Source organism: Haliotis asinina, chromosome 4 (assembly GCF_037392515.1).
Source record: "Haliotis asinina isolate JCU_RB_2024 chromosome 4, JCU_Hal_asi_v2, whole genome shotgun sequence".
NCBI classification, from domain to species: Eukaryota; Metazoa; Mollusca; class Gastropoda; order Lepetellida; family Haliotidae; genus Haliotis; species Haliotis asinina.
The window spans coordinates 4,235,591-4,248,147 of record NC_090283.1 but is presented as its reverse complement, the minus strand read 5'-3'; the positions used below and the strand labels follow the sequence as shown (position 1 = coordinate 4,248,147).

The 12,557-nt window shown below is 39.8% G+C and overlaps 1 protein-coding gene across 1 annotated transcript; it reads left to right on the top strand.

The window, feature by feature from the left end:
• The first annotated feature begins 6,314 nt into the window (after nucleotides 1–6,314).
• Nucleotides 6,315–10,634, top strand: LOC137282176 (putative ankyrin-containing lipoprotein Lxx09580). The gene is made up of 4 exons (XM_067813905.1): nucleotides 6,315–6,348; nucleotides 9,494–9,550; nucleotides 9,900–9,953; nucleotides 10,219–10,634. Exons 1-4 carry the CDS (start codon nucleotides 6,315–6,317, stop codon nucleotides 10,632–10,634), a joined length of 561 nt encoding a protein of 186 aa, XP_067670006.1.
• The last annotated feature ends 1,923 nt before the right edge of the window (nucleotides 10,635–12,557 follow it).

Genomic DNA, 12,557 nt, shown 5'->3' with positions numbered 1-12,557 from the left:
TCATTACCTTGAACGCACCTTCCATACCAGGTTATACAAGGAATATACACAGCAACATCTCAAACAAGACATAAACCTAGCATGTCCTAGCATTAGTATCTACAATAAAGGATACAAAGCAAGCCGATCTTATGCATTCATAGCTAGAAAATGAGAGGGCCACTTTCATTCGTGACCACCTCGTGTTGCTTCGTGACAAGCAGAATACCGTGCCCGCTTTTAAGATTTCACATTTCATATTGTGAACATCAGAGCTTATTCAAACGAGAACTACAACTCTATTTCTGTATAATCAAACAGTAAAACTGCACAATAAAACTTCTGCTATAGAAATATTTACCTGTCTTAGCAGTAATATAGATGATGCTGATAATGCTGACGATGATAGCATCATTATTACCATCAGTTTGACTTATGTTTCTGAATGCGGTATAAGAAAGGCGTTTGGGATCGTTTTCTTGAATATTCATGCTGCTGTCACTGCTGCTGCTGATGATTCGTTGATTATGATATTATCATCATTTTGACTTATGTTTACACATATTTCTGAATGTGGTATAAGAATGGGATCATTTTCTTGAATGTAAAATTACATTTTTTCAGCTGTTATAAGTCCAAATTTAGATTCATAACAAACAGAATTCATGGAGAGCCATACCTTGAGGTAGTGTACGCTGCATCTACCAAATGCCCGTTATCATGTTATAATGTTATGATGAATATGATAGATACAACTTTAATTCACATTCATATATGTGTATCTAAAATGTCGGAAAGCGCACGTAAAATCTCCAAAGCAAGCCCGCAAGATGGTGTACAGTTGTGAAGCTATATCTGCCGACTGAGTGCAGAAGACAGTTGTCTGTGAGGGGGTGCAGTTAAAACATTATTTTTAAATGTACATTTTTGAAGTTTACTGCACTATTTCCAGATCATAACTTGCCGGTATGAAACTGAACTAATTGTACTGTTTTATCTGTCCTTCTGCATGATATTGTTTGGACACTTTTCTGCTCCTAGCCCATCCTCCATGTCTCCAGGGTATACGTCCCGTTAAGTTTCCATTATACCCTGGAGTGGCTTTTTATCCAATCAGGTGTCTACGCTAGGAAGTTGAGCGTACCAGTCATAACTCATTTTCGCCTTTTAAATTATCTAATCGATTAAACTTGGCAACTCAAGCCATGCAGTGGTTCTCTGAAAGAGGTAGAAAGGTTCTTACATATATTGTTTTTAAAGTGTCGCGGGTTCTGGTCTTGAAATGTCCCAAGGACAATTAATGATGAGACGGGGAACGTCGCTTAAAATCTGAACCAGTTGATTGCCTGTGAATGACGAAGATTACAACATTACAACACGTTGTACGTCCGACATAGTCGGATGGTGACATGGAAGGCATGGATTTGACGGGTAGCCAGATCGGGGTGGTACGTACAACTTTCTACATGTGGACAGTGGAGAAGCAGGTATCTGGTGAAATAAAAGGGAAATAGAAGGCTGACAAAAGTTTCGGACCTGTCAGTTTGCCCGTATGATTTCCCAAAATTCCGAGTAGCACTGCGAGCAAACCTTCGCAGGTGCGACCGCTATCCTTGTTGACGCTGGCAAGCTCGGTTGTAAGGGCAATTTACTTTATTGGCAACTGTGAGAATGCGGAGCCAGAAAAGGGAAGTAATAAAATTATCAAGCCAACCCGTAGATGCGTCCAGGGTATGGTGGACATTCATCAGGACGCACACGCTAGAGATATCGAGGATGCACCTAGCTATGTGCCTTCAAACACTGAACTTCTTCTCTTTCTTCTTCTCCTCCTTCTTCTAAGATCAACTGAGATCATTGACTTTCCAATATCAAACCCAAAAGTGTTAAAGTGACGATATTTTAACCTGGCGCCTTCATTTCATCAAAATTAATGTAATATCGAGGCCTACCAATGTGGCATGTAGAGATAAATATGTCCTTTTGCTAAATAGCTACATGTCAGTTAATTCATGTCACTGCTAGGTGCATGATCTTACGTCGATATTCATGTCAAAATATATACTCAGTGAACATTTGCGACGAGCTGTATTTGTTTGACATCAATGCGAAACTGATGTATCTTGTCATGACTAGTTACTTGGGTCTGTCAAAATATGTCGCCAAAGTGAGGTTTGTTCTACACCACTTTTAACAATATTCCAGCATTATTACCGGAGATCAACAGAGATCTAGGGGTTTACCTCCCTAGTGCCTGGTGCATCACCAAAAAAACGTACTAGTAAAAAGACCGACAAGGGCACCCGTGGATCAACAATAATTTCTATGTACTGTTAGTAGTATTACTTTACATGTTGTACATGCTATACATGCTATACATACATCGAAAGATCTCTGTGCATGTCCAAACCAACAATTGTGTATAATAGGGATCTGTCAGTTCTGATTTAATCCAACAACACTGCTATATATTCACAATAAGACGTATTCATTCACTACTAATTCTGTTATGTTGCCATAGTATTCCTGTTAGCTACTGGTATCATGTTGTCATAGCATGGTAACGTCATAAGCATTGGGGGTCATGGGCAGAGTTAACAGATACCCCCTGGATGCCCAGCTTTTGTTTTTCAGGCGAACATTTTCATAAGGTTTGAAAAGTGAAGGTTGTGCGAGAAACTATTCCAGTACAAATTTATCCAGTGTGAGAGGATACATTTTGGTAGTTTCACAATTTGTAAGAAAAGCTTCCAATGTACTACATGAGAAAGCGGGTAATAGCGATTTGGATGGACCTCTCCGATACATAATTTAGTTCTTAGATTCCCATACTCTCCTGTTTGTGTAGATGTATTTTGATTGATTTTGCATCATGATTAACGGCGTAACAGACACATTTTCAAATGCAGGGCTTGTATGAAATGTAAACAAAGTAAAATTCCGATTTTACACCGAGGTGTCGAATACACATTTGAATTCGGATGCCAATCATGAACGCTTCAGAATGTTGTGTGTCAACCAAACTGCTAGAAAGACAAATTGCTAGAACACGAATCCCACGGGCTGTTCAGTTCGGGAGAGATTCATTGTTACAAAGTTGTTAGGTTTGGTTGTTGCTTAACGCCGCAGTCAGCAATAATCCAGCTATATGGCAGCGGTCTATAAACAATGAAGTCTGGACCAAACGGTGTAGTGATCAACGGCACGATCATCGATCTACGCAGTTAGGATACATGACATGTATTTTCAACTAAGTCAGCCAGCCTGACCACCCGATCCCGGTAGTCGACTCTTACCACAAGCATGAGTTACTGACTACCAGTTCTAAGCGAGATCGTCACTCGTGATATTTTTTTTCACATCGTGTAAATCCCATTTTTCTTGTGTCCCATTTTGTATGTTTTTATACTTTTGCAACTGCATTTGTCGTTAACCCCCTGGATGCCGAGTTTTTTTCCAGGCGCACATTTTCGTAAGGTTTGACAAGTGAACGTTGTGCGAGATTTGCGCTCGCGTGGTACTGGATCTGCGCACGGCTATAAAATTGCACAGAAATGTAGAATTTTTAATTTCCTATCCGTTGGTATAAAGATAACTGCGGCTACCTCAGAGGTTTGAGAAATAGACACTGCTACAAGTTGTACAAAACTTTTGTGTGTGTTGAAAAACAGTAAACTTCTCCGTTTTTAATCGTGCACCAATAAAAGCACTCTGCTACGATTTTTCTTAATTTGGCATCTTTACGGAAAGTGAGCGAAGAAAATACAGCTTGATATCTGAACGACATGAGTGTATATGAAATGGGTGTATGTGCTAATGCATAACGTCATACTCACAAAATAAAAAATGACCTGCAATAAATGTCAAAATTAGATTTTCTTCTATGACGTCAAACGTCCTAAGAGAGGTCATGCACGTATAAAGATTAGGGGTCATAACTCAACTATGGTTTACATTAGGTCAATGTACGTAACTCATGGAGAGAATTTGCTGTGGATACGGACAGTATATTTCCGTTATGTTTTGTTCATAGTGAACCAAACTATTCCAATACAAAGTTCCGCAGTGTGAGAGGATACCTTTTGGTAGTTTCACGATTTGTAAGAAAAGATGCCAGTGTACTACATGAAAAAGCAGGTAATAGCGATTTGGATGTCCCAATCCGATACATATTTTAGTTCTTAGATTCCCATATTCTCCTGTTTGTGTAGATGTATTTTTTATTAATTTTGCATCATTATTAACGGAGTAATAACCACATTTTCAAATGTAATGAAATAACTGAAAATAATGCGACATTTTAGTTGACGTCACGGCATGTTTTGTGCATTTTGTGACGTTGGAAAAAGACGACTAACGACTAAAAATATATCTAACCTAATTTCCACTCAGTGTGTAATAGATCTCGGCTTCTGTGTCAGAATTCAACACTTTTTAGCCAAAATATAAAATGAACGGTTTTATCACTGAAATAGGGTCCTGAATATATCAACAATTACACGGTTTTACTACATATTATATTGTGTGCAATACGCGCACCAGTCTAGAATTAATTTAGCGTAAATCACAATTTCACAACACCTGAATATTCATTGAGTATTCATTTAGGAAACAGACTTTTCTTCATTTGATTATGAAATCATTTCACTTCATAAGTATGCAATGAAAGGTACAAAGAGATCGCTTTTTCAGTACAGAAGTATTAGCATATGGACGTAAGGCTTGTCCAAATTAAGACATGACCTGGTTTATATATGTTTAACAATTTTCGTATAAATATTGTTTGAGTTAGATATTCTGCCATCAGATATATTTTAATCGAATTTATTATCGAAAAATATGATAATAAATCATGAAACGTTTTTGACAAACTCGCACCTGGTCAATCAATATTGATAATTGTTTTGTCTATAAAACGACACAAACCAATACAAATCATTTTCATTAATGTTATCAGTTTCACTGGAATTAAACCGCTGTTTATTAACCTGTTCATATGAAACTGCAATATTTGTCCCAACGTTTTGAATATTGTACATCACGGGAACTAAAGCACATGTTGCAGTTATGGCTACGTGTGATCTTCCAACACTTGTGTAGAGGTTTAAAATGTGGTATAGTACACTTACTGAGTCAATTTCCCATGTAAATATTATTCAAACAATCAGACGCTTTCAAAGAATAAAAAGGTATACCTTATACCCACATATGATATGGTGTTGAACATGGATATATGTAGATACTGAAATCAGTTTCATGAAACAATATCGGAACGATACGCAAAATACACATCACAGTACTAAAAGTGCAATCGGAATGGTATAGGCGTTGTGTTTACTCTTGTTCAACCGACCTTCCCCTCAAAGATATTGCCTAATATGTGCAACAATGTTGACGTGTGACATCACTACCGATGACCGATTTCTTTCAAAATGGCGGCTTCGCTGACAAGGGTACACTGGATTTTGCGAGGACGTTTTCCTTGATTCAGGGATCTTTTGTACATAAATGTGAGATGTAAGTAATCGGAATTATTCTGACTATCTGTGTATTGTTATATGTTTTTATCATTTACATTGTAAATGACGGGAAAAGTCAGAAATGCCGATAAGTACCGTTGTCGTTCTGCGTGATTTTCATGGTCATGGCGTCACGCTGCACTAACAGTTTGACAGTTTCTTATGAATTACCAAATTATTTCATTGTATCTATTTTAATTTGCTATTTTTTGCTACGATACTCTTCCCCTGAATATACTAAGCGTATTGAGCCATTGTAAGCAATGATTAGACGGCTGGATGTTGGAATATTACCAAAAATGCTACTCAGTGTAAAATTGGATTTTTTCTTTGTTTACTTTTCAAACAAGCAGAAGCAAGTTTGTCTTTCGAGCACAGCGTTCGTTTTCATACCAAGTATATTTCTTTTCGTTTTGTCTAGATAGTTGGTATTGGTGACAAAGACCATCTGTAATTTGATTCTAATATGTGTGGGGAATTCAATGATGCATTTGTCGCAGCTGACTATGAAATATACGTGATGTTATAGGCGTCTCAATACCGGCCTTCTCGAAACGTGATTTTGTAAACACTAACCAATATGGCGGAAAGTGCACTCCGGCGTTCGTGTGAGTGTATTGTCGAAAACATCCCACCCGATTCTGGCTTCATCGGCGACGTTTCAGAATTATCATTACTGGTTACATGAAAACTTGATATCAGTGATCATTAAGATGCTATTTTTGAGATTCAATACTCCCAGTAATTATCCGATATTCACATTTCAAAACATACTGCAAATAACGCTGTGAATCTCGATTTTGTTAAGTTTGAAAAATGACGACATTTACGATGAAAGCTATTTTGAAAGGTAAGTTTAATCACTTCAGCTTGGTCTGAGATAATAGTGGATGGTATCAAGAAACGGAATTTTCTGCAGAATCCAAAACTGTGAAGTGTTTATATATGCGTGGTATATTTATAATTTTATTGCACTTCAAAGTGAGGGATGTAGAGGAAGGACATATATGTCCCTGTGGCATCCAGGGGGTTAAAGGTCACATGCAACCAAAAAAATCAAACATAATTAAAACACATTTATCACTTATTCATGACATATAATATACATTGCTGCTTTTAAAAAAAACAAATAAACACAATTACAAGCGTACAATCGCGATTCAAAAGTGCAATATTTTGTACTTGGGCTCACTTCCCCAGAAACGAAGCCCTCGGGAGACCGAACTCAGTCATAGCGGGTGGATATGCACTCAAGTGTAACGACGACTTCCGATTGGCCGTTTCAGTTGCTGATGTGCTGAGGGTTCATTGTGTGTACAGAAAGATGATCTGTTTGACGGGCATTTTAGAAGTATAGCCAGTCACAAGAAAGTAAGATTCTTTATGGATAACAACTTCTTTTTGTGTACTTGATGCGTCGTTTCAGCATGGATTCATATACTGTTGTCAAACAAAATCATATAAACGAAAACAAGTCATTATCCATGAAGAATGTATATGGAGATGTTGGGTTGGAAAATACATGTTCTCTGAATTTGCGCTCGATCCATTAAAAAATCATGTCAGTAGAGATGGTAAACTACTGCGTGGCTGGAATCTGTCATTAGTCAAAGTACAAAGCAGGACCTGAAACTGACAAGAGTTTGCACCAGTTTCCGTCAGATCGAGTCATCCGAAAAAAGTGAATGTAGTTTGTTTGCATGTGTATCACACGTGCCTAGTTGCACAGTGTGGCAGACACGGGACTCGGGTGCACGAGTCATAAATCAACTTATTTTCTTTATGTCGTATAGTCTGATAGGTGTTAAGTTCAAATTGCACGTGGTCAATGATTGAAGCTGTGTATTGCATGTTGTCTTTAGCAGACAGGCAGACAGACATATAGGTGTGAATAAACCAGACACTGAGCTTTCTCTGTCACAGAGACTGCTTACCACAATCAACAAGTTGTTTTACGGAACGAGCAGATTATTTACTTGTTTGTGTACACAACCACGATTAGACTACTGCTCACGACCTCAGACGCTGGGCATGCACACTGTTTCAAGCTCCGCGAACCTATTCACTGCGCATGCGTTATGGACGCAGCGCAGCACAGCTGTTGAAACCAGTTTTCCCCACAGCGCTGGGGGGAATTTAGTGAAACGTTTGAACTCCGATTTCGCGGGCTTTTTTTTCATCGCGTTTTTTTCAACTTTTTAGGTTGAATTTGCATTTTTTATGATTTGTTTCGGTAAGTGCATACCGAAAGGTACCAGAATCTGCAAAGTTGTGTTTTACGTTGCATGTGGCCTTTAAACAAGACATACTGTATAGACTACGATCAGTTTTCCCCCGTGAGGAATCTATCCAACCAGATAATGAAGACATAGAGTGCAACATAACCTTTGTTTTTCCCATGTGATTCGGGGGGAAATGTCCATCGTATAATATTATTGAAGGCCAGCGGTGCCTTTGATCTTGCTGCGTATTTATATCACCAGTATCGTGCAAAACATGGAGATAATTGAAGTTAATGCTGACTGTTGTAAATCTCTCAGATCCCCCCATGATCCATCATGCGTGATGGATGGCGGCTGTTTCTTATCGTGATCGGTTGACCATACAAGTAACACACGCAGTCGAGCGCCAAACTCGGTGCTGCTCCTCACATGACACGTCACAATGACGTCATAACTCCCTCCTTAGCGCGACCAGTGACGCTAGTCTGGGCATTTCCAGGCTGGCGGTGAGATGTGTATGTTGTGTGAGGACGTTAGCGGGGTAAGTTTGTTAAACACTGTATTTTGTAAGAGCCATCACTGAAATAGGTAGGATTGTGAACAGACCAGGGCCAACAATGACTTCTGTTAGGATTAGGCAGCATGTATCTTGCTTTGTTAAAATGTGAACAGATTCAAAGTTCATTCTGTCAGGTGCATGGTAAAAATACTGTCACTGTTTTGCATGGAGGAGAATTCGCTGGCACCAGTGAACAGCCGCCAACATTAACTTCCTTCAGTTTGCTCTGTTCCTATATTCAAAATGATAGGCTGCATTTTACATACTCTCTTCATGAACTATAGAAACAATATGCATAGAAGACTACATTTACATGGCATTTTTTACACGAGCATGTTTTAGAATCTACCTTGGCCTGCAACAGTAGCAGCCGTGTGAGAATGCCTTTACTTCGTTTTTTTACAAGCGGGAGTTAGCTTTGATTGTCAAGCCAGTGATGTTTTCAGTCTTAACAACTTCAGCCAAGGTAGCGTACAGCAACATATATAAGTTGAAACAAATGGCACAATAATACCACCATACATAATAATACCACCAGACGTAATAATACCATTGTAAGTCAACATATGTTTGGGCTTCCACATTGTTGTAGTTGTTTCCTGGGCAGATACGGAACCAGTGTTGAAGTCTCCTACATGACATAATCTGTGTTTAAGTTTTCTAGATATATATGCACATGTTTACGAATGATGATTCAAAGTAACATGACATTGAGTCCTGTAAGTTTCAGATGTCTGTCTGACCCACTGAAAATTCACAGGAACCACAGAATAAAATTAAACACACATTTCAGATTTAGCTTTTCTCACTATTGGCATTCAAATTATTAACATTATATAATGACAAACATTATAAACATAAATTTATAAACAGTGAACAAGTGTCACACGCCACAAATAACAACTTCAGACAAAGTCAGTGTAATATATTCAGTCAGACACTGGGGCCAGCAGGTTGGGGACTTCTGTCTGACCATTGGCAAATCTGCCAGGTTTGTCAGAGGGTCAGACACTATTCGTGAACACTGTAATACCACCATACATAATAATACCGCCACACGTAATAATACCATTGAAAGTCCACATATGTTTGGGCTTCCACATTGTTGTAGTCGTTTCCTGTTCAGATACGGAACCAGTGTTGAAGTCCCCTACATGACATAATCTGTTTAAGTTTTCTAGATATATATCTACATGACATATTCTGTGTTGCAGCCAGGAGCGAGACGGAAGCACCGAGACCTGGACCTACACAGATGTCTGATGTACCTGGTAGGTGGGAGGGTATGGTGGACCAGATGTGATAGTCGCTAGTTGCACTGTGTATACATGGTATCAAGTTGTCACATCTGTCAGAAATCTGTGTACTGTCTAAACACAATCCCGGTGTCATTTACCGGAAAACTATATGGCTTTTAGAAACTACCCCTTCACAATTTCTAGTCTGTACAATGGGTTTGTTGATACATATCTCTTATATTAATTATTTATAATCTGATATCTTCGATCATACTTATAATTTAGATATCAACGATGTGAATGTAATGTAATGTAATGTAATGTAATGTAATGTAATGTAATGTAAATATGTTCATTCAAACCCTGATGTTTGTCTCCACAGCCACGAGCAGGGACACAGGGAAGTCTGGGACCCCCTCAAGACCTGACACACGAGGTGGGTGGAGACTATGTCACGTGTGTCGTTAGTGGACAGACAACACACAGGACTGTCAGTTTACATTCTAATCACGTAGATGACTAATGTGTGAAAAACATCAACTAGTTCTTGTTATTCCCTGTACACCCGCCATGTTGCTGTCAGCCATGATACATGTATAGATTATGTATCAAGAGTTTTGTATCATCAGTGTAAGATGTGAACAACGCAGCTGTAAGATAAAGATGTCCGACCTGTGTACAGAGTTTACTTTGTGTTACAGCGACACCGACTCCTGCACGTAGAGACGCCCGGGCAGACGCCGTCCTCCATGTTGCCTGCTGGAAGGGGAAACTGGAGGAGGTGAAGCGGATCCTGGACACAGGTCGGGCTGACGTCAACAGTAGAGGTGGAGTCGGGAGGACGCCGGTGATGTGGGCAGCATTTGGGAGACACAGAGATGTGGTGGAGCTGCTTGTGGGTCGAGGCGCTGATGTGTCACTGGTGACTGATGGCGGTAACAACATCCTTCACTTGGCCTGTTATGGAGGAGACAGGACGACGGTGGAGTTTGTGCTGTCTCTGGACGGGGTGGACGTCAACGCCAGGAACAACTTCGGGCAGACCGCCGCCGACGTGGCGAGAGGCCGGGGACATCGTCAACTGTCGGATCTCCTGTTGTCACGTGGTACACAGTGAAGCGACGGTAGTGTCGATGTAGACAATGATGGAGGACATGTCGTTACTGACGCTGTCGTGGTTTGTGCCGTTCACGTCGTCGCGTTGTCTATAATTCTGTATTTAGGTGAGAATATTTGTTGTGTTTGAGGAGAAATAAACTTTGTTGAGAATATTTTCAGACATTTTGTTGTTTATGGAACTTTACAGAATCAGGTAAGGACATTGTTGACTGTAAATGTTGATGATATGTCGTCGGTATATGAACCCTGCATCTCGTGATGTAGTTCTGTTTTAATTGTGTGTCATAATTTCCTCATTAATCGTGAAACAGACAACAACAAAATGTTTGTTTACATCTCGCTGCACTCTGTGACCTCTGACTGAGCCGAGGTTCGCCAGCTGGCGCGGCGCCAAATGCACAGTGACGTCACACTACTGATGACGTCACGATGTTGTGATCAAGGCACCGAAGTGGCCAGCTACTGTCTGTGCCTAGTGTTTCAGTGCTGCACACTGCTGGCTTGATGGCAGGGTTACGGTAGCACCTCTACAGACCAACAGGTGGATCATGTGGATTTAGACAATGCGGCTAACAAGCAACCACACAATCACCCCTTCCGGCCACTGAAACTCGGGTGACAATGAAATGTGCACCCACACCCTAACCCTAACCCACACCAACACCCATTTCAACCCCAAACTCTTTCTCAAAATGCTGTATCCGACCCTGGGAATGGCAGATTATCTTTCCCGAGTTACATTACAATTAAATATTAAAATTCTTTCGCGACGTGGAATGGCAGATTATCGCCAAGTCTCGAAATTACGTAATTAATATAACGAGGGAAAGACAATCTGCCATTCCTCGTCATGTGTTGGGTATTGTGTTATTACCCACATCAGTTTTCGATCTGAAAAACGATAAAATGGAAACAGCAGTTTCTCTGAGGCAACCCGCCATATGTACGCGCGTGATGCAGCTTCAATTCCAAGAATTTCATCGCATTACCGTTATATTATACAAGTACTTTATCACGCGACACTAAATAAGGTGTTTTTCTCAACTAACGTAACTCTTCGTTAAATAGTACACATGTATTTTCTTTACTGCATATTTCTGTATTTCTTATTTTTAACTGCAAAAAAACCCATAGTTTATCAAATATTTGTGTGAATAATTGATTTAGAGGCGAGACGTGACACATGTGACAGTCACAGGCACAGCAGGGATGAGAAGCCTCAGAACTTGCATGTCATCGTGTTCAGTCCTCACACCAAATACACTGAACAATATTACAATTCCTCCCAATATGCTGCCATCAGTCTTCAATGTCTGTCACTGTTATCGCAGGTAGGGATTATGCCATGTTTCGGCATCTTCGAAAACACAACTGTAGACGTATTGTATCAAATCTTGCAACATTATATTCATTTCTTTCTCTGCGACTTTTATTTCCCGATGTTTACATGGAATAATGATGTATTTATCATTCTACATCGTCTGTGACGTCATTTGTGTCTACGTCCGATAAGCACAGGCGCAGCTGCATACCTGAGAGCGAGGACATCGACCAAGTCAGTGAGTCTGGGCCCTTATTCTCGAAACGTTCGTATCCCTAAGAATTCTTAACTTTAATCGTAGCCTATGTGTTAAGTGAGTGAGTGAGTTATCATTTAACGTCACGTCGGCAATATTGCAGCCATATTGTGACGAGAACATATGTGACATAAAACGGAATATATAATCATATTATGAAGAACCTGTCGACGAAGGACAGTAAAACCACTAGACTATCACAGTTAGTATTTAAAACTAGCGTAGAAACTTAAAAGCTAATATTATCACTATTGGGACAGTACAATATAAAAACAGGCCATAGATCGCCAACAACCGAAGGTAGATCACCATACTAGGGACCATGGGGACTTACAGTACCTCAG

Coding starts and splice junctions, on each gene's coding strand:
- LOC137282176 (XM_067813905.1), top strand. CDS start 6,315: ATGACGACATTTACGATGAAAGCTATTTTGAAAG. Junction 6,349..9,493: donor GATGAAAGCTATTTTGAAAG/GTAAGTTTAATC, acceptor TCTGTGTTGCAG/CCAGGAGCGAGACGGAAGCA. Junction 9,551..9,899: donor ACAGATGTCTGATGTACCTG/GTAGGTGGGAGG, acceptor TTGTCTCCACAG/CCACGAGCAGGGACACAGGG.